General features: G+C 56.5%; 1 protein-coding gene and 1 long non-coding RNA gene across 5 annotated transcripts in view; one reads left to right on the forward strand and one right to left on the reverse strand.

The window, feature by feature from the left end:
* ACTN4 (actinin alpha 4) overlaps positions 1-26,333 on the reverse strand; it is a 73,240-nt gene that overhangs the window by 2,108 nt on the left and 44,799 nt on the right. Inside the window, exons 2-20 of one of the 4 annotated variants that reach the window (XM_041735205.1) lie at positions 25,141-25,255; positions 24,785-24,904; positions 21,443-21,529; positions 20,350-20,437; positions 19,610-19,688; positions 18,358-18,439; positions 17,545-17,630; positions 12,957-13,049; positions 11,132-11,362; positions 10,390-10,537; positions 6,819-6,969; positions 4,334-4,442; positions 3,981-4,121; positions 3,721-3,903; positions 3,485-3,619; positions 2,369-2,548; positions 1,432-1,578; positions 481-561; positions 113-178 (exon numbers count right to left, since the gene is read on the reverse strand). In XM_041735205.1, coding sequence (XP_041591139.1) covers positions 113-178; positions 481-561; positions 1,432-1,578; positions 2,369-2,548; positions 3,485-3,619; positions 3,721-3,903; positions 3,981-4,121; positions 4,334-4,442; positions 6,819-6,969; positions 10,390-10,537; positions 11,132-11,362; positions 12,957-13,049; positions 17,545-17,630; positions 18,358-18,439; positions 19,610-19,688; positions 20,350-20,437; positions 21,443-21,529; positions 24,785-24,904; positions 25,141-25,255 — 2,322 coding nt within the window. Of the gene's footprint in view, positions 1-112; positions 179-480; positions 562-1,431; positions 1,579-2,368; positions 2,549-3,484; positions 3,620-3,720; positions 3,904-3,980; positions 4,122-4,333; positions 4,443-6,818; positions 6,970-10,389; positions 10,538-11,131; positions 11,363-12,956; positions 13,050-16,248; positions 16,335-17,544; positions 17,631-18,357; positions 18,440-19,609; positions 19,689-20,349; positions 20,438-21,442; positions 21,530-24,784; positions 24,905-25,140; positions 25,256-26,333 lie in introns of all 4 variants that reach the window. The other 3 variants (XM_041735201.1, XM_041735191.1, XM_041735185.1) reach the window with 3 other exon arrangements.
* LOC121479540 lies at positions 7,143-24,771 on the forward strand. Its single transcript, XR_005984747.1, has 3 exons — positions 7,143-7,721; positions 21,854-21,947; positions 23,767-24,771. It is a non-coding gene; the product is annotated as an uncharacterized LOC121479540 (long non-coding RNA).

The following is a 26,333-nucleotide window of genomic DNA, read 5'->3' on the forward strand; positions in this document are numbered from 1 at the left end:
GAGGAGGCAAGGCTGCGCTGCTCTGGTGGGGGAGTGTCCCCGAGGAGGCGGTGAGGAGGAGAGGGAGGAGGAGGAGAGGCAGAGCAGCGAGGGGGAGGCAGAGGCTGCATACCAGGCTGTATCCTGTGGAGATAAGCAGAGCCCTGAAGTCATCGGAGTCCATGCTGCCTGTCTGCTTCTGCTCGAGGACGCAGGGACAGCAGAGGAGGCCAGGCCCAGAGTAGGCAAGAGGGGCCGCCCCATGTGCACAGCAGGGAAACAGGACAGTGGCGGGAGCCAGGGAGACAGAGGCGGCCCCGAGAGACCAGGTAAGGGGGCAGGTGTCCAGAGAGACACAGGGCAGGGAGGAGGCAAGAGAGCCGGTGAAATGGCACACACATGGCAAGGGGTGGAATGGCGAGAGGGAGGGAAGACAGAGAGAAGGAGAGAGAAAGAAGAGCAGTTAATGCCACAGTCCTCTGGGGCCCAGGGAACGCGTACCTGTCGGTCATTCTCCACGTCGTAGCCCAGGCTGATGAGGCAGGCCTTGAACTCCTCCGGCCCCAGCGCCCCGCCGTGGTCCTGCCGGGCGTCCGAAGGCAGGAGTGTGCGAGGGGCGGTGTGGAGACCAGGCCGGCACAGAGACATGGGGAGAGGGGCCAGGGTCACATGCAGAGGACAGGGGAAGGGGAACACATCGGGGGAAAACACAGAGTTAGAGGTAACGTGGACAAGGTGATGGCTAGGGACAGTGGAGCAGGGGGACGGGCATGGCGGCCTGGAGGGCGGTCGGAGGCCAGCCCGCCGCCTGGCCAGAGCAGGCATGGGGCTGAGTGGTGCAGAACAGAAGACCGAGGCCCAGGGCTCTTGGGAGGGAACAGGGAGCTCTCCTTGCCTCCAGGATTTGGGATGGGAGGAGCTGACACTGTCCTATCTGGGACACCAGGTCCCTGCCTGACACGGTGGAGCTGAGCGTGCGCCCACAGAGGGGAGGTGGATAGCACACTGGGCCCAGCAGGGCGGGTGGGACCACAGCAAACTCAGGAGCTCAGCGCCTTCCTAGTGGGCCTGCCAGACGAGATCCAGACTTCTGAATCTTTAGAATGTTCTGCGTACACGTGGACTAGACACACAGTCAGGTCACAAATCTTGGGTATGCTGGGACTTAGGCTGCCCCAGGGTCTCATTGGCAGGTTGGTGAGGACACACGGCCTCAGAGGCAGGACTTGGGACCCCCACCCCACTTTCTCCTCCTGAGGAAACGTGCCCAGGCCATGGGTCAAGGTAATGCACCTCTGCACCGGGTTCAGTGGTGGGGAGCCTGCTGGGCCCTGTGAGTGGTGGCTGATACTCAGCACTGTGAGGTGAATGGACAGATGCAAAGACGGAGGGGGCAGGATGGGACACTGACAGTGGGGAGGGAAGACGCCAGGGGCAGACGGAGCTGCTCACCTTGTCGAAGTGGTTGAAGGATGCCCGGAACTCCTGCATCTGCTCCTGGCTGATGCCCTTGGCATCACGGGTAAGGATCTGGTTCTCGACCTCGTTGATCGTGCGGGCGATGGTGGTGAGCAGCTGCTCCCAGCCCACACGGATGTGCTGTGGGCGGAGCAAGGGTGTGAGTGTGGGCTGGGCAGCTGCTGGCACCACCACAGCCATAGCCGACGGGGGCGGCGAGGAGGCTTTGAACTTGGCTCTCCCTGCACTCCAGGCCTTGACTCTCTCCCAAACCCCAACCCAGCCCCACACTCTCCTGTGCACCTCCTCTGCACACAGGGAACAGGCATGGCACCCTATCCACTGCCTCTGCCAAGCAGCAGGGTCACATCATGTTGTGTATGTCTGGTGCTGGAAGCAGCTGAGGGCCAGGGCCCAACATGTGCAGCATGCATGCGGAAACTACACAAGTAGAGTGGGCAACGTTTAACCAGCTTCCAGGGGAAAAAAACCAGGTTTCTCTGTGGTATCAGTGCACTTGCACTGTGTCACTGTGAACAAGTTCAGGCTGCCCAAAGGGTGACAACCAGCCCTGACACTTCAACTTGGCCATGGCGAGAGGATGCACACACTGGCTGGCTCTGGGTCCTCGAGTGAGGGTGACACAGCTGAGGCCACAATGGGGCAAATGCTGCCCTCCCAGCTCCCCCTGACCCCCCCAGGAGTGGGTCCTTGACACTGTGTCATCACAGTGATGGAAAAAATGATAGGAAAAGTGTGATTTTTAAAAAGTGTGTAAACACTTAATCTAGTCTTTTCAGTCTGAGGCAACAGCAGACACCTTTCCTGCTGGGCAAAACCCGTTTGGGTTAGAGAGGCCCGGCCTGCGCCAGCTGCATAAACCTCCCTTAGTGCTGGCAGGAGGGGAGGAAGGGGCGCCCGGCGGGTGTACCTCCATGGTGTAGTTGGTGTGCTTGTTGTCGAAGATGAGGGCCTCCTGGATGAGCTGGTGCTGCTGCTCGAGCAGATCCAGGTTCGGCTTGTAGTCCACGATGCTGCGCTCGTACCGCTTCAGATGGTTCAGCTGGTCCTCCAGGGTCCCGTTCATCTCGATGGAGATGCGCCCAATCTCCTGCACAGAAGGCAGGTGCTACTGCATGCAGGAGGTGGCCAGATGCTCGGCCATGACCAGCCACGCGGAGGAGACCTGTTGCTGGCATCCCCACACTCCCAGACTGTCCCCTCCAGTCCCACTCTCCGCTATACAAGCAGCTGTGGGGGAGTTTCTGGACTGAGGCTGCCAGGCCTAACCTCAGTGCACCCTGGACTCCCTGGGAGGCCTGGAAACTGAGGCCCAAAGAGAGCAACTCTTCACAGTGAGAGGCAGGGCCAGGATCGGGACCCAGGCCTGGCCAGCTTCAGCATCTGTGCTCCTGAAGCATGAGTACCCGAAACGTGGCCAAACGTGGCCGGGTGGCACAGCCAGCATGGGGTCCAACACCCTCCCCAGTGCCACCCCACCCCCCCGTCCAGCTTGGTGCCTGGCAGGGAGTGAGCACTCTCTAAGGCGTGCCCAGAGCTGCCATCAGCCTCCTGACACACCTTCCAGGGCTGGGTGCCAAAGGTGAGCCTGCCAGAAGGGTCTGTACTCGGACCACCCTGGTCCCAGCTACACCGTGCTTGTAATGAGGCTGCCACAGAGCAGGGCCCAAAACATTTGCTGAGGCAATGAAAGGACTGTTTCCAACCCCTCTGGCAGATGAGAAAGCTCAGGGCAGAAGTTCTATTGTACCTGACCTCCTGGTCAGCGGGCATGGCAAACCCGAGACTCGAACCCTCCCCTACCTGACTCCTCTGCCAAGTTTCCCTCTGGAGGGTGCTGCCATTTCCATCAACAATCACTGACCCTTTCCAATCTTATGAGGCTGTCATCGCTCCCAGAGCAGGGACCCAGGAGTATTGGGGACCTGCACAAGGGGCGCGCGGCCTCCTGCTCACAGTGACTCCTTCTTTATTCTCCCCCGAGAGACCCACCTAGATCTTCTAGGCTGGGGCAACGGGCCCTCACCTCCATCTTAGTCTGGATCCAGGGCCCCACGATGTTGGCCTGGCTGGCAAACTGGCGGCGGAGGTGCTCATTGGACTGCTGCTTGCTCTGTTCCTCCAGGAGGGCGTGGTCCCGCTTGGGCACCAGCTGCTGCACCTGGGGGACAGTGGGGGGAGGGAGGAGCAAGCAACAGTGGTCAGGGTGGCAGCTCCTCACCTGGCCAGCCCCGGCCCAGCCCTAGCAACAAGCCCACCCACCTTTTCCCACTTAGAGTTGATGATTTGCGGGGTGACGGTGGTGTAGGGGTTACTGCCCGACAGTTTGATGTGGTTGCTCTCGGCGATCCTCTGGGCCTCCTTGTGGATGGCCAGGATGGCCTCCCGCTCCCTGTCGGCATCTGGCAGTGTCGACTTGAACTGGTCGTGGGCTGAAATCAGGCCCTGGAAGGAGGAGAAGAGGAGTGAAGGGGCAGCCCAGTCTCACAGAGGTCCCAAGAGAAAAGCGGGTGGGAGCAGACCTCAATCTCCTCGATGGTGTGGACGATGAACATGTCCTGGAGGTCCTCCATGGCACTCTCCATCCAGTTGTTGAAGGGGGCTGCCCGCTTGGCATATTCCAAGTGTAGCTGGTCGATGGTCTCCAGCTGCTTCTCCGTTTTCTGGTGTGTGTCGGCAGGGACAAAGACAGAGAAGGGATGGTGGTCAGTGAGCAGGTGGTTGGCCTGCCCTTGGTCCAGGGCACCAAGGGCTCAGAAAGCGTCCCCTCGGGGTGGGTCAGGAGAAGCTCGGGAGTCTGGGCATCATCCACACAACCCCAGCAGCCCTGAGAGCCACAGGGGCACAGAGCTCCATGGGTGATGTCGTCCCTCACCTCCAGGGCTTCCCTGCGACTGTGGGTCAGGGAGCCGAGAGCATCCCACTGGTCACAGATCTTCTGGCACCGGGTGTTGACATTGTGGGAGTCGTAGTAGTCCAGCTCACTGTGGGTGGGCACATGGCGGTGAGACCCGGCAGGCAGCAGGCAACATTCAAGGTCATCCGTTCTGCATCACCCCCCTCAGTGCCTCCCCTCCACCCAAGACAGGAGGAATGTAGAGGGGAGGGGGGACAAAGCGGGGCAGGTGTGGGGGGAGGCTCCTGCTCACTTACTTTAGACTTGCTGTCATGACACACTAACGCAGGGGTCCCCAGAGTGTGGCCCTCAACCACACCTGTATTGGGACTGATTTTGTCACTCAGAAGTCTAGCAGAGCATACTGGTTAAAGAATGGACTCCTGGGACAAGTTCCCTAGGTCTGAATCCAGGCTCTAATTTTGTACTTGTGTGATCCCAGGGGCGTGAATTCCCTATTCCAGAGAGCTCGAGCTCAGTTTTCTCATCTGTGAAATGGGCATGGGGTCAATGTAGAGATGCAGTTACTGAGTGCACGTGAAGTGCTGACAGCAGTCCTTGGTACTCAGCAGGTAAATGTAGCAACACAAATTAAAGGGATTTATTTTAATGAACACTAAAAAACTGAGTAACGAGCCTGCAATGTCATTCTTAGCAATTAATAATACATCTAAGAAAGAAGTGGGTGCCTTAACAGTTCCTGGCCCCTCTGCCACCAGCATGCCTCCTGCCCCTACTTTCTTCCCATCTGTTCCAAGATTTCTTCCTCCTGGGCTCTAGACTCTGGATATTCTCAGAAGGAGGTTCCCAGGGAGTTGATGTACAGGCAAAATCTTGGGGGCCTGGTGTAAGGGATGGGGAGCAGCAAACGAGTCTGGAAGGAACGGGACGTGGGGGCCAGGGACCACCTGTGATTCCACCAGGCAGGTGGGACACAGGGACAGGCAAGGACTGGGAGAAGGCACAAGGCTGTGCTCCAGAGAGGGGCCAGGCAGCCTGAGCTCTGTTCCCGTCTCAACTACGCCCCAGCAGTGTCACCTTGAGCAAGCCTCTCGGCCTCTCCGTGCCTCAGCTCCCCTTCCATAACATGGGGTTGCTGGGCCATTAAAGGAGTGTGTGGAACACAGGGCGCTCTGGGTTTTTGAGCTCTGGTGCTCTTCACCAACGTTCAGCTGGTCTGTCTATTCAGGCTTACTCTGGCCAGCACTTGGCCCTCTGACTCATCCTTGGGGGAAGAGACAGCACCCCCAAACAGCCCTTTCCTCCTCCAGGGCTGTTGTCCAGAAAAATTACCTCAGCAGTTGCCTGCTGCCTCACTCTGGAGAGTGGGTGCCACACATCTGTCCTCTGTGCCTGGGAGGTAGGCTGGCCGAGCACTTACCCCAGCCGGCTTCCTGTCTGCCTCCAGGGGCTCACCAGTCCATGGCGGAACACGCCCACACCCCACCTCCCATGGTCCCTATGGACATCTGCATGTGTGACCTCTCCTTCACCTGGGCAGGCCGGGCACAGAGGCTCAACCCTACAAGAGGCTGCGAGACCCCAAGGGAGGCCCTTAACAGTGACCAACAGGGAAATTGTCTTCCTACTACCGTGAAGGCCCCGTGGGCGAGCAGTTGAGCACTTCTGCCTCTGGCTGAAAGAACGGGGCAACCCCCAAAGCAACTGGGCGGTGCAGAGGGGGTGAGTCAGGGAAGAAACTGGTCCTGCCTGGCATGGGGCTCCACCAGGCACTGCAGCTGGGCCCCAGCCTCGTAGAAATAAGCAGAACTTCAGGGATGATGGGGGGGGGGGGGGGGATGTCTGTGGAAAGGGCAGCTCCAGCCAAGCATCCTATTTTTGAGCAGACAGCTATTTTGGGAGCCTTGCCGCCCCTCCAAGGCCTGTGGATTTTCCATGAAGTAATGGCCTAGGCCTCCCACTCCCTCGGCCCTCCCTGCTGCTGGCCGCTGTGCTGGTAGAATAAGGCCCCATTCACTGGCTCCTGGAGGTTCAGTGTACTAATTGTGTGCACAAGTTTATCTGACTGGGGCGGGGAAGGGGGAGCCAAGAACCCGGCTGCCTGGAAGCTTGTACAATAAATGTATTCTGAGCGAGCAAGGGAAGGGGCTGGGCAGAACAATGGGCTTTCTGTGCGGCCCGATTCCCCCAGGGAGGGGCGGGTGGGAGCAGCGGGGGCTAGGGGGGGCTCTCCTTGGTGTGGCAGGCAAAAGGTAGAGCCCAGAGACCCCGACAGCTTAGGGCATCAGAGACCTCTCTTCGGCCTGAGAATATAGATTCTGCTGTTTCTCATTTAGGGGTTAAGACCAAGAGGGCAAAAGGCATCATTCCATAAGGCCCCTCCCTGGCCCCTGAAAGGAGATGGGGGTGAGGGGCGGGACACCCCCCACTTAGGCCGAGAAGCAGGCTGCGCCTCGGGATGCTGCCCTCCCACTGGGCAGGGGCACCGCGAGACCACACATACTTGAGCTCCTGAGCAATTGCCGCGATTTGCTCCACACGGTCCTGGTGGGCGGCCAGGTCGCTCTCAAAGGCCTCGTGCTTGCGAATGAGGGCTTTAATATCCGACAGGGTGGCCGTCTCATAGTCCCGCTGCTTCAGCATGGCTTCCTTCCCTGGGGGCAGGCAGAGGGCAGGAGGTGTTTAGACAACAGGGCCGCGGGAGTTCAGAGGGCTGTCCAGCCCCAGAAAACGGGATACAGATTCTACATCCTGCCTCACGAGGACGGTGCTGTGAAGACTAGAAATCCCCAGAACTGTTTTCCTTGCCTTTTCAAGGGATCTCTAAACCCAACTCTCACCTGGATGGAGCTGGGAGACATTGTGGGGCTGGGGGGCCTGAGACAGATACCCCAATTCAACCTGTGTGTTCTTAACTTGGGGCTCTTTATCAGTAGACTGTAGGAACTAAACTGTGCCACCACTGCTGGAAAGGTAGACACCCATCTGTGGAGGGTCAGCATTTGGACAAGCTGACCAGCCCCACTGGGGTTGCAGCCCATGCCCCAGTGGTGTGTGGGCAAGGGGGAGTGTTCTGGTCAGAGCTCTCCATGGGCCCAACCCCTTGTGGCTGCCTCCTGGCACATGGGGGCCAGGTTCCCTCGGGGTGGGGCCCTATCACAAACCTCTGTGTCCTCTGCCACCCTACGGGCCTTCTACACACAGTGAGGTGGGGCCCATTGTCAGGCCCTTTGAAGGGAGAGAAGAACACTATTATTAGTCCTGGAGCCTGGCTAATTATATACCCCAGGACAGAAGCTCAAGTAGGCCCTGGAAGTATGCGGTGGTATTGCAGAGAACGGGACAAGAAAAGGCCAGTCTGTGAAGGTAGCTGGGAACCCTGGCACCCAAAGGTGCTCTGCTTCAGGTAAGCTCCCTTGGGGGCTACCCCTGGAGTGGCAGCTCAGAGACCTACTGCTCAGCTTGGCGTCGGAGCCCATGACCAACAGCTGCCTGCCTGGCGTAGCAACTCCTAGTGGTGGGATGGCACGCAGCCTTTCCCCACCTGTTCCCTCATCTGTAAAATGGGGCCTACACCAGTGCCCAGTCTCAAGTCTCAATAAGGTGGTGTTTGAGAAGGGCAGGCACGGAGCTGGTACCATCCGCATTTGAGCCGTGCTGAGGATGGGGCTGGCACTGGTGGGCAGGAGGCGGCAGAGAGTGACTCCACTGGCCCTGCCGCCCCAGCCCTGGGGCAGGAGGCTTAACCACAAAGGCAAGCTTGCAATTCCCTTCACCAAATTGCTTTCTCCCAAGGGTGGGAACCAGAAATAGTAGGTTACTGCTTCTCTGCCTCAGCAGAGTTTCAGTAAGGGAGCTGGCAAGGGGTGCAATGGGGAGAGTCAGGAGGACTGGCCCGTGGCCATGGATGCTGTGGATTTAGGCCAAGGGGCAGCCACAGTAGGGATACAGAGGCTCGTTTTTTATTTTTTAACCCAGACGATCCAAAACCCTCTGCACAGCCTCCACACAGACCCTTGCCCCTGCAGGCTGTGGGGGATGGTGAAGGAGGCACAGAATGATGGTAGCTCAACCCAGGCTCTGGGGCCACCCCTCCAGAGAAAGGAGGCTGCTAGCGTGGGATCCTAGGAGTGTAAAGGAGGCCAAGAGTCAGTCTGTCCTCCTGCATTGCAGAACTAAGTGGTTCAGAGGACAGAAGCTTTAGGTCTTGGGAACGAGAGTGGGGAAGCCTGCCTGGGGGCTCCAGGCTGACGTGAGGGGCAGGGCCAGATGCCAAAGTGCCTGCAGGGAGGCAGGGGTGGGGCAGGGGCGTGTGGAGGCCTCTGAACCAGTTGGGCCCTGGCTATAGACTGAATCAACCTCTCCTAAACGCCTTTTGGGTGAAGTCCAACTCTAGTCATTCCCAGGAGAGGAACTCTGGTGGGCCATCATATCCACACCCCTCAGCCTCAGGACACCATCCTGCCAGGACCTCCTACAGCTCCAGGTGGGGGCTGAAGAGCTGATCACATGGGCCATGAGGCCCGAGAAAGGAAGTGCATGGGGGTGGTGCCCAGAGTCCATGGAAGGACAGTGGAGAAGCAGGACATGGATGATGAAAGGAGGAGACAGCGGAGTTCAGGAATGGAGTACGGATGCTATAAAACCCACTTACACGCCCCAGGACCCTCTGACAAGAGAAAAGCCAGAGTCTGTGGGGTTGTGAGTTCCCTGGGCAGGGGCCTCGCCCCCCCTGGGAAAGTATTGGGCTCAGGAAGAGCCGAATGAAAAAATAAATGAACAAATGCACTAAAGGGCACCCCCCACCCTCCCTCTGGCATCCACAGGCTGCTGCAAGATGGAGAGTGGCCCCCACCCCTGGGCCCAGTGGACTCTTGAGCCAACTCTTCATTACCTGGTCCGCATGTTTTCCCCAGCAGATGGATTAGGGTATCTCTCTTGGGCTGGCAGCTGCTGCCAGAAAACAGTAGCCTGCACAATGTGACGCAGGCATTGGCTGAACTGCAGCCAGGGATGTGTGGGACATGGGCCCTGGCTCTGTAGATCTTGCAGGCTTGTGTGTTCATGGCCGGCAGGGCTGGGGCAGGGTCTATACAGGGGCATCTAGGTAGATCTCAGCCTCTGGCCTGTGTTGGGGCTGCCTGCCCAACAGCTAGAGGAGCTCTCAGAGGCACAATGAGGACCTCATGGGAGACTGTGGGGTGGGAGGATGTCACACTAAGCCACATAAAGAGTGTGACCAGCCAGGCAGAGTGGGGGCAGCAGGACACACCCGGGAAGGAGGTGGCCAGCAGTGGGAGGACAGGCGTCCTGGCTCGTGGCTTTCCCAGGCACTGGCCGAATTCTAAAGGCTTTCAGACCCCTGGGACTTGGAATCTCAGCCACTGTGTGGGTCCTGACCGAGGGCCAGGGACATGATGGAATTCCACATCTAGAGCCAAGGGAACAGGCAGCTGCAGAGCTTCTGAGAAACAGGCACCGCTGGCCACCCTTTTGGGAGAAGCCATTCTTCAGGGGGCCTGGGCCTCAGAAGGGGAGAAAGAGCTCCTGGGTGGGTGTTGCGGGTCAGTGTTCACCAGCTGCAGGCCAGGCAGCCAAACCAGGAGGCAGCTCCCTGGCCTTGCCCATAAGGACTGTGCTCAGGCACACGGGCTCTTCTGTGTGAAGTCCATGGTCACAAAGTGTGCAGGCGCGGGGAGGCAGGCAGAAAGTCCCCCTCTCCCCCTTAGCCTGGCAGCGGCACCATCCTCAGGGAAGGCAGTGGAGGGACAAGGGTTTCCTTCTCGATGGAGCTGGGACAAGGTTGGCCAGTGTTCCTGGACGACAGCCTCCGACCACCTAGAAGGGGCCCACCTGTAAACACTCTCTGAGGCGAGAGCAGACTAGGCAACTCTGCTCTGAAGCGTTCCGTCTCCCTGGGGCTGGGTGAGCCCAAAGCAGCATTTCTGACAGCCACATCCCCAAGCAGCAGGAAAGAGGGCCTGACAAACAGATCAACGACACAGAAGGGGCTGTGTGCACACATGTGTGCGTGTGTGAGAGACAGGAATGCTGAGGGAGCTAGAGGACCATACCGTCGGTCCAGGCCTCGTGGATGGAGGCCTTCTGCCGGAACTTCTCTGCCAGGTGGTCGAGCCGCTCCAGCCTGCGGATCTCATTCAGCAGCCACTCCTCATAGCCCTTCTCGGCCTGCTCCAGGTGCTGCCAGCCGTTGTTGATGTCCTGTGGGGACACGAGAGATCAAGGCTCAAAAAGGGGAGCTGGGGCGCCCTGCAGGGCAACACTTTCCTGAGGGATGCTGATGGCAAGGCAGGCAGCAGAGATGGGCTGGGTCACATCTAGCCTCTGCTTTGCTATATCCACATGCCTAGACAGGGTCCCTGCACATGCCGGGGACAATTCATTTTTTGCATTAAATGAATGAGTGACAATGAAGGAATGCCATGGCCAGCGCTGTGGGAGCCAGGTGACTGTGCAGTGAATACCATCCCTCTTCTGAAAAGGGGCCTTGAGCACGTGGCCGTCCTCGAATCATGGCCAACTGGGGTCAAAATTCAAACAATGCCACACAAAATAAGGTGTGGTTTGGGGATGACTATAAAATTCCAGGAAGTGATGAGGGGAGGAGGAACGTGGTAAAGAGTCAAGCAACCCCCCTACCACACCCTTGCACCCCAGAGGCTATGCCTTCCAGTTAAGAAAGCCTATGTTGGCCAAACAGTAAGCCTGGTGGTGGCGTGAAGCTGCTCCTCTGTAGCTGGCTGGGGCATTGGGCCACACCCCCTGGGCCCCAGCTGGCCAGCCCCAGGCACTCACCGAGACCATCTTGCCCTCGGAAGGCATGAAGGCGGGCCGGTTGCTGAGGCGCAGCTTGGTCTGCAGCGTGTTGAAGTTGATCTCCAGCTGGCACTTCTCCTGCACCTTGGGCGGCTTATGGACGCGCCGGTAGTCCCGGAAGTCCTCCAGCTTCTGCTGCATCTCCTGGATGGTCTTTTGCGGCACGCGGTCCTCCAGCCACGGGATGGTACGCCGGATCCACTCCAGGAGCTGTGGGCCCATGAGACGTCTCAGAGTGCTGGAGGGGTCTGGCCCCATTCACAGGCACCAGGGATGTGGGTTTTCAAGGGCCTCGCCTTGGGGATCACCCCTGGTCCCCAGCCTGACTTCTCCAGGATTCCCGCTGGGATTCTATGGCTGTGTGTGCCTCCTCTGAACCAGTGCGCTATTCTCTGGTCACTTCTTATTCATGTGTTTGCTCTTGGGCTTCCTTTTCCACAGATCTAAGCAAAGTGGCCTCATTCAAGTGCCCCTCCCACCACACGGGCCCACTGCTGCCATGCTTGCTGAACTCAGCACTGAGAGAGACATCTCACTGCTTCTTGTTCAGGGGCTATAAGCGCCTCGAGGGCAGGGCCCACAGCACGCTGGGCTCACTTAAAGGTGACCAGCATACACTTCAAGGGCCTAGGATGTAAAAAATTCAACAGTAAAATTGGGGGGATAAAAGTGACACGTATTTTTATGAGCCACTCATACAATGAGGCCAAGGTACAAACAAGCAAACAAACTAGACATTCCAGAACAATCCTAGGAGAGGAAAATCAGTTCTTGCCCAGTATAGATATGCTTGAAGAAGTGGTTCCCAAATGTCAAGCTCTGACAAAATGAGAAAACCAAGGAGAGGGGTATCTAGGTCTTTACATCTTGATGCATGGTGCCAGCTGCCCGTTCTTAGGAAGCAATGGGATTCCAAGATAGAATCTTAACTTTTCCATGGTGTTAGAATGGTGGTTAACAGATGGTAGCTTTTTCTTTTAATTTTTAAAAAATTTTAAGTAATCTCTGCCCCAAATTAGGACTTGAACTCATAACCCCAAGATCAAGAGTCCGCTGCCCTACCGACAGCCAGCTAGGTGCCCTGCTAGCTTTTTCCACCAGTCTCAAAGAATAGTCAAACCACTGCCCTCGAGGAGCTTCAGAATCCAGAAGAGAGGTACTACATTCCCAACTGAGTTTCTAGGTTCAGGCTCTGGAGTGGAGCTGCCTGGGTTTGAACCCAGCTCTTTCCTCTACTGTTAGCTGCGTGCCTGGTCCCTGACCCTCTGGGTCCTAGTTTCCCCCCTCGGGAAAGGGATAACACGAGTTCCCTCCTTCTGGGGCTGCTATGGAGACAACAGATCCTTTTCTAGAAGTGCTGGCACATGGCCCCCTATGACAAACCACAGTCCTGTCACCCTATCAGCTCCGGAGTCTTACTCCATCCTACAGAATTGATCATTGCATAGTGAGGGCATGGGAAGCTTTTAAAGACCTCCCCCAGTACTTCTGAGGTGGTGGGGTGTTCAGCAAACTCTGTCCTTGAGTACCTCTGCAGGAACCCAAGCTCAGGACTGCAGGAGCCAGGGAACATGGTGACACACCGCCCTGACCCCTTAGCCTTGTGAGACTCGCCTGAAAGGTCACATACTGGCTTGGCCACAGTCCAGTCTGGAACCTTACGCCCTTATCTAGAAAAGTGTCACTGCCATACCTGCTCAATCCTCTGCAAGTGTCACATGACCTTTGCCCAAGGGTAACAAGAGGCAACCCAATTCTCCTGCTCTGGTGGGGCCACCCGGCGTGGAGTGAGTAGCAGACTTACGTCACTGGCCAGCCTCTCATAATCTTCCATGAGGTGTTCATTCTCCTGGTTGACAGCCAGCACCTTGCAGATCCGGTTGGCAGCGGTCTCGGCCTGGGCAGGGGAAGCACCACAGTCAGGGTTGCCTGGGAGCTAGTGACCCTCCCTCCTGCCAGGCTCATCCCCTATAAGCTGGCTCATCCATAGCCCACACAGCACTCCCCAAGGAAGGAAGGAGAGAAGCACAGCTCCAGCAAGATGGCACCCTGAGTAGCTGTGTCCTGATGGGTTCTGCCGATGTCCCCAGAGCCTACGGCTAAGGCACACCCCCTGCCCCTCAGATAGTTGGGCCCCTTGGATCCCTTGGCCCAGACCCTGGAGGGGTTGAAGGGGGCCAGGGAGCCCCTCACACTATGACAAAAATGGATTAACAGGCCCACAGAGAGGAAGGCTGAGTAGTGACGCAAGGTGGGGTCCTCAGCTAGGCCAAGCCCTGAAGGAGTCTCCCCCTGGGTGGGAAGGTCTACTGCAGAGAGGCCAGCACCAGGAAGCTGTGGCAGAGGAGGTGCTGGTGCCCCCAAGAAGTCTGTGCATAGGCAAAGTACACGTGTCCCCTTCCTAATCCTCCCCTCGGAGGTGGGTGTTAATGGCTCATTGGGCAGAAGTCACAATCCAGGGGGCAGAAGGGAGCCAGGGATTTGGAGAGCAGGAGCAGTGAAGACTGTGACCAGTCTCTGCTCAGAACTACAGGACTATGTGCTGCCTTGTCCTGCTGTGGGGGTGGAAATTCAAGGAGTGGAGAAGAAGGAGAGTGAGGGGGTGCCACACGGGGAGAGAAGAGACTAGGTACCTTTCAGGAAGCACAGAAAGAGTCCAAGAGGAGAAGTTGAAACGGCAACAGAACAGGAACAGAAATAGTGAGGAGGGTCTACAGAGCGGTGGGGAAGGAAAACAGAGAGGCTTGGGGATGGCTCCAGACCCGCTGGCTGCGGGCACTGACGCCCAGCCTCTCCCATCAACACTCTGCTTCTGGGATGGACGGGGAGGTGAGTGGGGGCCAGCCGAGATCAGGTGCGTACACACGTGCCCACACATGCACACACTGTGCATCATGCTGCAGGACACACATCAATGGCCCCAGGCAGTGCTCCTCAAAGACGAGGTTCAGGAGGGCCTCGGCCGATGAATACCCAGCCCCAGTAAGTGCAGGAAACAGAACTAAGGTCACAGCTTTGTGAGGGCATCGTGGAGGTCAGTCCCTGAGCCCTGACTTCAGAGAGACAAGGGGCACCCCAGCGCTCAAATCCACCCTGCTGGGCAGACCCATGAAGGTGCGAGCTGCTAATCACCAGTGCTCTGCTTCACCACTGAATTCCTGGCACCCAGCTCAGGGCTGGGGATGTTTTAGGTACTCAGCACTGATGAATGAGTGAACAAAGGAATAAGGAGCAAATGCTTAGTGACCAGAAATAAACTCTCCAGGAGAGAATGGGCATGCTTCATGCTAGGTCTGGAGTTCGCCTTGTGCTCATAAAACAAAACAAATGCCAGAGAGCACTCTTCTAAGAGACAGGATTGAGTCTCTGAGGACAAAAAGCAGCAATAATAGAAGCATCGCATTGCTGTCTTGAGAAGTAAACACAGGCTGGGGGAAGCCGCACCCACAGCTGGAGAAGCCCAAGTGCTGCACGTCCCTTGGTGAGCCGCTGGCTCCCAACAGCCTGGCCTTTACTTCCTCTCTCACAAGAGGGGCCCAGCTGCCTCCAAAACCCCCGAATGCTCTGGCCTGAGCTTTCCTGCCAGTATCCGCTCCCACAAATCCCTCAAGGCCTCCCAGCCCCCACCACAGCAGAGTCCAGTGCTCAGCCCAGGAGGGCAGTTTGGTGAAGTGGTAGGCAGTGAGGCTGGCCTGGGCCTGCAGAGTAGTGAGTTCCACGGCAAACGTGCTGTTAGTCGGGTTGGGTGTGAGTCCAGGAATCCCAGCACTGCCCACCCTCGCTCCCCTTGCCTGTGCCCCCCAGCAGAACACTCCAAACATAAGCTCCAACCACACACACCAGATAGATAGTGAGAGGCCACGAAACTCACTCTGTGGCCACGGGGCTAGAGGGATGATGGTAGACAGGGGCAAGCCCCACAGGCTGCTGACCACTAGCTCAATGACGGAGTACTCATGGGGCTGGGCGCTATTCTAAACTAAACCCTTTACCAACCTAAGGTCATTTCATCCTCAGGACAATCTTAAGACAGGGAATGGGATGATCCCTGTCTTACAGATGGGGAAGGTGAGGGGAAGGGACTCATTCGAGGTCGTATTGCTACGAGGTACCAAAGCAGACCGCCCACAGAAGGCCCCCGTTGGGCCTGGGGCCCTGGAGAAGGTGGTCTGGACAAGATAGGTGGTATAGTCCCTGTCCTGTGACTGCAGGAATGGCTCCTTACCTCCCTGAACTCTGGCTTCCTCCTTTGTTAAATGAAGGTAACAGCACCCACCCGCCCTGGGGTGTGCACAGAACTCGCCTAGAAACTGTACAGGCAGAGTCATTGGAGAACTGCCTAGCATGTAGTAAGTGCCCAATTAGTGAGAGCTAGTTTCTCCTCCTCCGCCCTGCCCAGTTTTAATTGGTGACACAAGTATCAAGTCACTGGGAATACACGGATACTGCCCAAGACCAGAGACTGGAAGGCAGATGAAGGGGACAAAGGTGCCCAGGCCTCTCTCCCCAGGGGCAGCCAGACACCTTCTTGTGGAAGAGGACAGCTGCTATTGGGAACAGACACTTCCAACTGCTCTGCCTGTGTCAGCAGCCCTGCTGGAGACTGGAGCCCGACAGGCTGGGTTGGCAGACCAAGAGAGGATTTAACCTGCAATGCCAAGCCTTTCCCGGGGCATTTGGGAGGAGGAAGGAGCTTGTGAAGAGAGCCAAAATGGTCAATGCTCCCCTGTGAAAGAGCACAGCCAGGGCTGCAGGAAAGTGGCCAGTGTGGACTACATAAAAGAAGGGTAGGGTGACCAAGGGGTCAGGAGCACGGGTGCAAACTGAGGCTCTGGTGGGACTCAACCATCCTGAGACACTGGGATGCCACCACCCCACAGGGTGGGCTGTGTCCACAGAGAATATCCATGGCGTGTCAGCACCGGATCAGCGCTGGCTCAGTGGTGGCACTGGGGGCCCATGGTCACGAGAACCCTTCCTGACTGGGCCTGTCCTCTGGCCAGGGCTCCAACCACAAATGGTGGTGGGGACATAAGGGGGACAGCAAGGGCGAGTCTCCAGCCACAGCAGCGAGGGGTGCTCCCGCCCCAGCTCACCTTTTGAGCCCCCGAGAAAGCGTGGTAGAAGCAGGACACGTAAGTCATGATGGCTTTCTCATCTGGCCTCAGAGTGCCTACAATATCTGCGCAGAGAGAGAGAGAGAGAGAGAGAGAGAGAGAGGCAGGAGAGAGTGAAAGCTGCAGGGAGGGCGGCCGGGGCCGGACCCTAGGCTCATGCGGGAGGAATAGCGCTTGCTCTGGACTGGAAGCCAAACCCCGGCTCCGGCGGTGTGGGCATGTTTCGTTAAGGTTTTGTAGAGGGCGAGAGGGAAGTCCAAATAGGAGGATTCCTTTCCTAACCAGAGCTGGCTTTGTGACATGAGCTACTGGCTTTAGAAAGGAAGACTTGCTTAAGGCCAGAGGGGTCAAAGGCTAACCAATCTTTCTGCAAACATCAGTGAGATCATGTCTTATGTAACCACCTACCACCCCAGAATAGATTGCCAAGTGGTCTCCTGGGGCCCTTAGAATAAAACTCCTGATCCCGGGCTACTGTGATTCTAACATCTTGGCCCTGTTACCATCTCCAACCTCATTTTTCTCCTCTCAGCTATTCCTTGAATTAGCCCAGCTCATTTCTGCCTCAGAACCTTTGCATTTGGGGATCCCTGGGTGGCGCAGCGGTTTGGCACCTGCCTTTGGCCCAGGGCGCGATCCTGGAGACCCAGGATCGAATCCCACATCGGGCTCCTGGTGCATGGAGCCTGCTTCTCCCTCTGCCTGTATCTCTGCCTCTCTCTCTCTCTCTCTGTGACTATAATACATAAATAAAAAAAAAAAAAATTAAAAAAAAAAAAAAAAAAAAAAGAACCTTTGCATTTGCTCTACCCTCAGCCTGAGATGCTTTTCCTGCTGATCTTCATCCGGTAGCTCCTGCCATAAATCCCAAGCACCCTTCAGAAGCCTTCTGGCGTGGCCCCCAGCTGAAATAGCCATCCTGCTCCATGTTCTCCACTGTGCTCATCAGCACATGAAAGGACTTTATCTGTGGACATGCCTGCCCCCTGTCTTGCCCACCAGAATATAAGCTCCGTGACACCAGGGATCCCGCCTGACACAGTCACTACCGTGTCCTCGGTGCCTGGAACAGAGTCTGTTACATATCAGGCACTCAATAGATAGCGTAAGCAAAGACTAAATGGGCAGTGATGCCTGGAGTCGGGGGGGGGTGGCTTCCAGTCGGAGAGAGGCCACTGCCGTCTGCAAGAGAAATGAGGTGAGCGTGGGAGGCGAGAGGCAGCAGCGGCATTGGGCAGTGGCGGCAAGGTGGGCCGGCCTGGCCCTGCCCGGTACCTTCTGCGCTCCCGAAAAGGCATGGTAGAAGCTGGACACATAGGTCATTATGGCCTTCTCGTCGGGCCGGGCCGTGTTCACGATGTCTGTAAGTGAACGACAAGGGTTAAACTGCCCAAGTAGGGGCGGGGGGAGGGGTGGTCGCTCACTGGGATCCAAAGTCTCCCAAGGCCACAGGCATCCCAGGAGAAGGACCCTCAGAATGGGTTCAGTGACCCCCGGTGACTCCAGTGGGCTTGTCCACACCCTCAGCCCCTCTATCCCCCGTGGTCTCTAGAAAGGCCAAGGCTGTGGGAACTGGATTAAAATGAGGCCACTTCCTCTCTCTGAGAATGGCCTCCAGGGGCTGCCGGACAGTCAAGCCCAGGGGCCACCAGAGGCCACAGCCATGGGTCCTGGCTGGGGGTGGTGCGTGGCTGGGAAATGGAGCAAAGCCGGAAAAGGAAAAAACAAACACTCCACTTTGATGGGCTCCGGACTTGGTTGTCTGCAGGAGCCAGCCCTCCAGGGCCACCTGGCTTGCCCATTCCAGGGGAGCAGCAGGACTCAGGCAGGGCTCTGTTCAGAGATGCAGCCCCCAGAACTCGTCCTCTTCAAGCTTCTCCTTTCCCTCACTCCCCCAGTCCTCCCCCAGCCCTACCCGAGCCTGTCTGGTCTGCTCGGGCTGCTCCCACTCTGGCTCCCAGGCAGCACCCTGTCCCTGGCTCGACCAGCTTCATTCAGCCTTTCGCACTGGCACCGCCAGCTAACCTCAAGTTACTGCAAGACATGCTCACAGAACAGGGTGGTGACTGAACAAAGGGATGTGCTTACCCTCCGCATCCAACATCTTGGGAATGTCCAGGTATTTCTCGGCCACTTCGAAGGCATTGTTCAGGTTGGTGACAGGGTCGTCCTGGCGGGAGGGAGGTGAAGGAAGGAGGCAGAACTCTGTCAGGGGCAGGGTGTAGAAGCACAGGGCCAAGGCTGGCCCGGAAGGGAAGCATTTTGGGAAGGGGTAGGACTAAAAGCATTCTTTAGGCAGTTCTCAGCTCCCTGTGCTGCTGTCGGGGCTAGAGGGGGATACCCAGGTACAGTCAACTCCCACTCAAAGGAACGCCTCTGGAAATCTTTGTGGGGCAAACTGTCGACCTCTTCTCCAGAGAAAATGCAGGTGTGCTCTTTTATTACATTTTCTAGCCCTCCAGACTCCAGATTAAGACTTCTGTCCTGCAACTTGAGAAAATGTGTGCTCCACACCTAAGAGAGCACTGGGGGGCGGCGGGGAGGGAGTAAACTGAGAGCTTCCAAGGTCCAGCCTTCCTGAAGCATCCTTCACACTGTCTCCCCACTATCCACAGAATTAAAGATCTTCCCTCACGTGCCTTAGTCAATATCCAGCTAGAGCTCAATCGGGTTACTCGGCAGAGCATGAACAGGCCAAGTGCAGGCTCATACCCCCACCCCCAGTGAGTATGTCCCCTCCTCCAGGGGCCCTTGCCTGACCATGCCAGCTCAGATGTGTCATCCTTCCTCCACAGCACTTGTCTGGTCCTATTCCCTTCCTGCCCCCATTCAGCCTGAGCACATGTACAGGACCTTGTGGGGCTGGTCTGCTCTGGACACATTATCCTGCTTTCTCCACTGGCTGGGAGCTCCTACAGGGCAGGGCTTTGGTCTTACAGGATCACAAGCCTTGTACAGGCAAATCAGAACAGGACCCTATACGGGAAACACCTGCCAGCAGTGACAGTTTCAAATTCCTTACCACTCTTCTCCGTTAGGCAGAGAGAAAATGCTTCTAGAATCTAAAAGGTTAAGGGAGGGGAGCTAGATGGCATGGTTGGCCAGGCCCTAAAATAACTGTGGGCAGCCGCAATGGCCATAAAGGGAGAAGGAGATAGTCCCCCAGGGGAGCAAGGGAGGTAAGAATCAGAGCCTGGGGTCTGGTGATAGCTGGCACAGGCTCTCCCAGCTCATCTGAGCACAGAATCCAGCTACAGATGCCAACTAGGGGAAGGCGTCCCAGGGTCAGGGTCAGACTCAATGTATCTCTGGGCCATTAAGGAGAATGCAAGAAGCAAACCTTTCTCAGCTTGTCATATTCGATCAGCTCTGGTCTGTGCCGGTGGATCAGTGCATTGAAGGCAAGACCGTCCTTCCAGCTGGGGATGGAAAGGTAAAGGTTAAAACGAGGCCCTCTCACCATCACACAAGCACTGATGGCCCAGGAAATTCATAGGAATGGTTAATTCCCATTTATTGAGGTAGAGTGTGTGTGTGTGTGTGTGTGTGTGTGTGTGTGTGTACGTGCATCAGGCACTGCCCAGAGACAGAATGGTAGAGAAGCCGTGAGTGTGACTGCTGGTGCTGGATGGTCTGGGGTGAAATCTCAGTTCTCACTTACTGTCAGTGTAACTGTGGGCCAGTTTCATAATCTCCTGCTCTCTCAGTTTCCATGTCTGTAAAATGGGGTAGTAACAGCACCTACACGCCACTGGATTGTTGTGAGGATTAAGGAGTAAATACATGTAAACACTTACACCAGCCTCTGATGTGTGACCAGTACTTTATGAGCAAGGCTTGCCACTGGGACAGCATAACCTGCTGAACACTGCGTTGCAAGATTTCCCTGAATGGACAGCCCACTGCGGAGGGAGATGGCCCACTGTGGGAGACCAGTGCCTGTGCTACGTGACTTCCTGCCTTGGTGGCCCTGACCCATGGGGCAGAACCAGGAAAACAGAGTAGGTGGCAGAATAGATCTCCGTCCTAGGGAGCAGCAAGGGAAGGAAATGGGCTGGGATGCTCTGGCTGGGTGCTTACCTGATGTGGAAATTCTGTACGTTGACGTTCTTATATGGCGCCGTCTTCCTTTGGCACCACAGGAGCAGCCCTTCCTTGGCAGAGGTCTCTGAGGAACACACAAGGACAGTGAGCACTGGCTCAAATACTTTCGAAGGATACTTTCAGATCAAGGACAGGAGTCAGACGGAATAGGAGCACGGCCAGTAGTAAGAACTCCTCCTGTTCCTAGCACTGGCAGGCCTCTGCTGGTCCTAACCACCAACCTGCACCCAGAACCCTGAGCAGTCACTTGCCCAGGAAGTGGCAGTGACAGGAGAGCACCAGGGCCTGAACCTGTGCCATGTTTCTGACCACAAAGCCTGTGCCTTTATCTGCCAGAACATGGTGCCAAACAAGCCTCTGATGCTGGCTTTGCCCACTCAGGGTCTCCCAGATGTGGCTGCTTCAGAGAAGTGGAGTGGGAGGGGGCCAGGTCGTTTGTTCCCCACACATGGCTCTGTGCTCGACAGACTGGGAGTGCTGGGGACAGGGTACACTTCTGTTCTGGTCACCACTGTGGCCTGCTGCAGGAGCTCCCTCCACGCACTGGCTGGGAGAACTTTTCTCATGCTGTGGCACACACAAGTGCTCGGAGGGAAGTTAAGCAGCTCATTCCTGGCTGGCCTGGCCTGGCCCTAGGTTCACGGAGGCAAAGGTCTGAGGGTGGGAGTGTCAAACAGAAACACGAAGGTGCTGATGTGAGGGGAGGACCAGGCCAGGCCTGACTCCATCACTAGTTTGCTGTGTCTCAGATTCCACCACTGTAAAATGGGACCAATTATGCCCCTTTGACGAGGACTGTGTGAGGGTCCACTGAGACGGAGACCTCAGGAGCCAAAGGGTTCTGCGTGGGTACCAGAACTGGGCAGCTGCTGGGGCCCCCCTCCCCTGCAGCCGGGGCCAGCATCTCACTAACCACTCTTGTACTGGGCAGGGGCCCTGTGAGGGACTCGGGAAATAGGGCAGGGCCTCAAGCAGGAAGACAAAACCCCAACACTGTCATCTAACTTGCCCCAACCTAGAAGCAGGGTGGGGCAAAAAGGCTGTACTCTGCCAATCCGTGGGCTCTCACCTTCCACAGAGATGTCTTGGATGGCGAACCTGAGGATGATAGTCCAGATCATTCCCAGGGTCATCTTTGCATTGCCGTCCACAATCTCTGCAAGCAGGAAGGGGGCAGACGGTGAGAAGGTTGTTAAAGCCAGAGGGAACTCCTTCTGCCTCTATGTAGATCAGCTTTGATTAGCCTCTGCACATGTGCTGTGGGCCACACAAGCCTCTTCCTACCTGGCCAGCTTGTTCTCTCACCCAGCTCAAGACTGCTCCTCCCTGAGGCTTATCCCAGGTGCCGGGCTGGCACCCCCAGCTGTCTGTCAGCCTCTCCCTCATGCTGTTACAGGCACATCTCTCCACTGGCAGGTGCGTGCTGGACTAGTACTACTGTCTGTTGAGAATCTGTCCACGTCCTTTCACCTTTCTCCAGGCCACTGTGGTCTCACCCAGAGCTCGACACACTGCCTCCTAAGTGCCTCATGTAACCCACCACCACGCAGCAGCCAGGGAGATCACGTTAAAAGGTACGGGGTGGTGGGGAGCGGGGGTGGGGGGGTGGGGAATGCCTGGGTGGCTCAGGTGGTTAAGCATCTGCCTTCAGCTCAGGTCATGATCCCAGAGTCCTGGGATTGAGGACTCCCTACTCTGTGAGGAGTCTGCTTCTCCCTCTCCCTCTGCCCCTTCCCGTTTGTGTTCTCTCACTCAATTTAGAGATAAAAATCTTTAAATATATATATGTATATGTACGTGTGTGTATATACACACACACACACACGCACAAAATAAATGAAAAAAAGTACATCGGATTTGTGTTGCTCACCTGCTTAATGCTCTACCACATCTAAAATGAAGCCTGTGCTCCTGAATCCCACTTACAAACCCTGCCCGGGGTGACCCAGCCCCTTGCTCCCCGGCATACTCGGGCTGTGTCCTTTCGGAAAGCCAGGTCTTTCCTGCTCGAAAGAGCGCACACTTCTTGCCCACCCACCAAGTGCACCCCTGGACTCTCTCATCAGATGGCCTTCCCACCCTCTGAGCCTCTGCCGTCACCTCCCCGAAACGGCTTCTCCAACCATCAATCAGAAGGTACAAGCCCAGGGCCTCCCCCCAGCAGCCTGCCCTCCCCCTCACACACTGACCATCATTTATAAAACTGTGGGTTTGTGGGTTAACTTGTTCTCTGCCTGCCTTCGTGAGCACTACTGTCTGCTGTACCAGCACCTTACCCTTGTGGAAGATGATGCAGGACAGGGAGAGCGGGGATATAGGCCCAGCTGGGAAGGGACATGCTTTCTTAACAGAAGACCAACTACACTCTCAAACTTCCGGGAGTGAGAGAAAAGGGTCTGTATCACATGTTCTTCAGCTTCAGGGGCTTAGAAAGAAGTTACCTCTGTAACATTCAGGGGCACCATGTGTTTAGGGCTGGGTAGGAGAACTGCATGCAAGTGGCCTCATCCCTCAGTCTGCCAGCCGGACGGGCCGTGGTGGTCCCCTGAATGCCTTCTGCCCACCCCATCCCCCTGACATCTCAGCACAGCAGGTGCAGGGAGACAGACCCTGTCCACTAACCCTGGAGAACAGAAACCTCTGGGATGGGCTCAATGTAGAGCCATCACCCAGAGGATGAGGCCCAGCCTTCCCCAAGGGCACACTGGAGAAGGAAGGGAGGGGCTCATGAGCCATAATAGAGATACTCTCCACAGCAAAGCCACCGGCTAATGGCAGAGGGCAGCTTTCCGCTGTAGAGTTTTGGGATTAGGAGACATGCATAGCCTGTTGGCTGGAGCAGGGGAAGGACACAATGTCTGTGGGGCCCTTTCCCAGGGTTCAGAACCCCAGACCCGGAAACCAGGCAGTCTTCCCAGCCTAGGGCAAGGGCGGCAACCCAGTCAGGAAATCTACACTGCGTTCCCCCGCAAGTGCTGGGCACTCCAGAGCAGGAGGACGGACACCAGCTGGAGAGGAGGCCGCAGCTCCCTCATCGGGCAAGTCACGCAGGGAGAGACCGTGGGGGCGGGGGAATTGGGGGAAGGGAACACCTCTTCGCTGGTGACACATGCACCAGCTGCGCCCCTATAACGAAGCCATGTTTCTGCTCCAGCCTAGACTGCATGGAGGGGCAGGGGGCAAGGCAGGGGCTAGGCTCTCAAGTATTTTGGAGCCCTTGGGGTGCCTCCAGTGGGCTGCCTTCCAGCTTTGTCTCAGGGCCCAGCAGTCACAGGGACTGGGAGTGAACCAATTTGGGCAGGAACAGAGAACATTTTTCGACGGAGTTTTTCTTCAAATGAAAACTGATGAGTGCCACCAGGTTTCTCCTCTAACCCCTACTTGTATTTACAGGCTAGCATTTGAGCAAAATAAATGCAGCTGTGAGAAGCAGAAGGCTGGAGTGGAGCCAGAAGGAAAGATCCATGTTAAGAACAGAAAATCTAAGGGCCCAACTGATTTTTTGGGTTTCGATTTTTTTTAAAAATAAACACCAACTACCTCGACATGGCATATGACACTTGGCACCCCTCCCCAAGAGGTCCCAGGCAAGGCCAGAGCCTTGGAACCCAGCATACACACTCTGGCCTAGAGTCTTCGCCAAACTCGCAGAGCCCTGTCATTAACGGCAATTAGTTTTCTTTGTTTTTCTAAAAGCTGGGACAACATGGATGTCAGGGTGTAGGAAATCCTGCTCTAATGAGCTGAACTGTGAGTGCAAGCTGATGGTGAGCTTCTGGGCTCCATCAGGCCTCACCTCATCTCCAAAAGCGCCTGTGAGCTCAAGACAAGCTGGCTGCTGGAGGGGACAGCATGTTGTTGATCTAGTGGGAGGGTCTAGAATGAAGGACCGCAGTCCTGGGTGTCCTCACGGGGCATAGAGTGTCCTGGGTAACCCTCAGGTCATGAAGCCAGGAAAGTCTACTTACTGACCTTTGGACTTGCACCTCCCCACCCTAGAGCCCTGACACTGGGCCTTAAGTGTCTCCCTCTTCTCTGTTCCCTCCTGCCCACAGATAGCAGGCAGGGCCAAAGGGCAAAGGTGTTCTAGGCACACAGAGATGCCAGGTCACATGTCTGTCAGTGTCTCCCCGGCTCAGCACAAGCAGGGTGATGAGGGTGTCCAGGGTTCAAGTCAAAGCCATTACCCCCACCACCCCGCAGGAGATTATTCTGCAAGTGGAGGGGCGGAGGAGGTTGTGGGCTCAGTGATCACACTGAGGGTAGTCACTGTGGTCGCTGCTGGATATATATTGGTGCTCTGCACACCCCGAAGTGTTCTCTCTACCACCCACACGGCTTCTGTTCAGAACACAGAACTTGAGGCTCAGAGCCTACAGGTCAGGAACTGTGCTGCCTCATCTGAGCTCACCTTCTGCCCCGATGGAGACCAGCTTGACTCCTTTGCTGGCGATGAAGTCCAGGGCTTTGTTCACATTGTTGATTTTGTGCACTCTCATCTTGCCCCGCTCCGGCTTAGGTAACCGCTCTCCTGAGAGCCACACACCGAAAAAAAGGGAGGGAAAGGGAAGCTTTAGTGTCCCCACCACTCTCCAGAACCAGCCACCACGGCACTCTGGTCCACCCCACCACAGCAGTGCCTGGACACACTGCAGCCCTTTGTGCGTCACCCTCCTCTCTAGCAGGCCCAGTACGGTAGGTCCCTGGGATCTGCTACAGGGCACCTGTCCCAGGTGTGGGCTGAGCTGCGGTGGAAAGGAGCCTCACCTGAAATGACCTCCAGGAGAAGCATGAGCTTGAGCCCATCTCGAAAGTCCTCGTCGATGTTCTCTATCTGTGTGCCAGCCTTCCTCAGGTGGGAGTTGCACCAGGCTGTGAATGTCTGGGGAAATGTGACAGAGAGGCTTGGAGGATCAGCATAGCTGTTAGGGCTTCCTAGCACAAGGGCTAGGCCACAGCCCTGACCCTGGGACAACGTGGGCACTACTATTTCTGATCTTAAGCGACCTAGGCAAGTTGATCTGAGGAAACAGGCTTAGGGTAGTTGATAGACCCACCACATGATCAGCCAGGTAGTGAGTTGCAGAGCGCGGACTAGAGCCCAGTCATGCAAACGTGACTGAGCACCCCCTCACCAACACCGAGTATGGAAATGAGATGCCTTGTCCCTGCTCTCATGGACCTTACATTCTCTTGGATAGACACACTGAGCCCTTCTTCCCTGAGAGCAAGTGGATGAGACCACAGGGCCCCTCTGGCGCTGGCTTCCTTGCCCCTCAGGGGTTTGGGGCAAGCACAGAGATGACGTGGGGCAGGAAAGCAGTTGGAAAATAAAAGTTGTCTATAAATTCAAGGTTTCCTCAATCGGTCTCTCTTGGAGCTTTGGCTGGCCTGGCAGCAAACACCTACCCTAAAAGGCCAGGAGCCCAGATCCTTGGAGCCCTCTGCAAGCCTAGTTTGTTTCCCAGCAGGCCAGACATCCTCTGTTCCCTGGAGAACATTCCATATCCCACTCTTCCAAATCTTAAGGGGGCTGGAAGGCAAGTGGGAGGCAGGGACCCACCTCCCACCTGGGTTAGGCAGCTGTCTCTGAGGAAGTTTCCGTAAAACACAGAGAATGCAGATGCTGAGAGGTGAAAACATGCTTTTGGGTAGAAAGGGCCACAAATAAGAAGCCCAAGTCCCAAACCCCAACACAGAATATTGAGCATAGGGCCTCCATCACTCAGCCCGCCACTGGCTGGGCATGTCACCAGACATCAGCTCCAGAAAGCACGTCACATCAGTTAAAGATGGACGTGTCCAGACACCTTCTGGGGAAACCGGCCCACTTAGCGTCCCACAGCAGGGTCTGGGAAAAATGCCACACTTCTGTTTCTCATGGAGCCCCTGTGCCCCGCCCTGCCCCCTCAATCTACAGGGGCCAGCATGGACGTGGGCAGAGGGCCAGGAGCACACAA

This window comes from Vulpes lagopus, chromosome 2 (genome assembly GCF_018345385.1).
Source record: "Vulpes lagopus strain Blue_001 chromosome 2, ASM1834538v1, whole genome shotgun sequence".
Taxonomy (NCBI): domain Eukaryota; kingdom Metazoa; phylum Chordata; class Mammalia; order Carnivora; family Canidae; genus Vulpes; species Vulpes lagopus.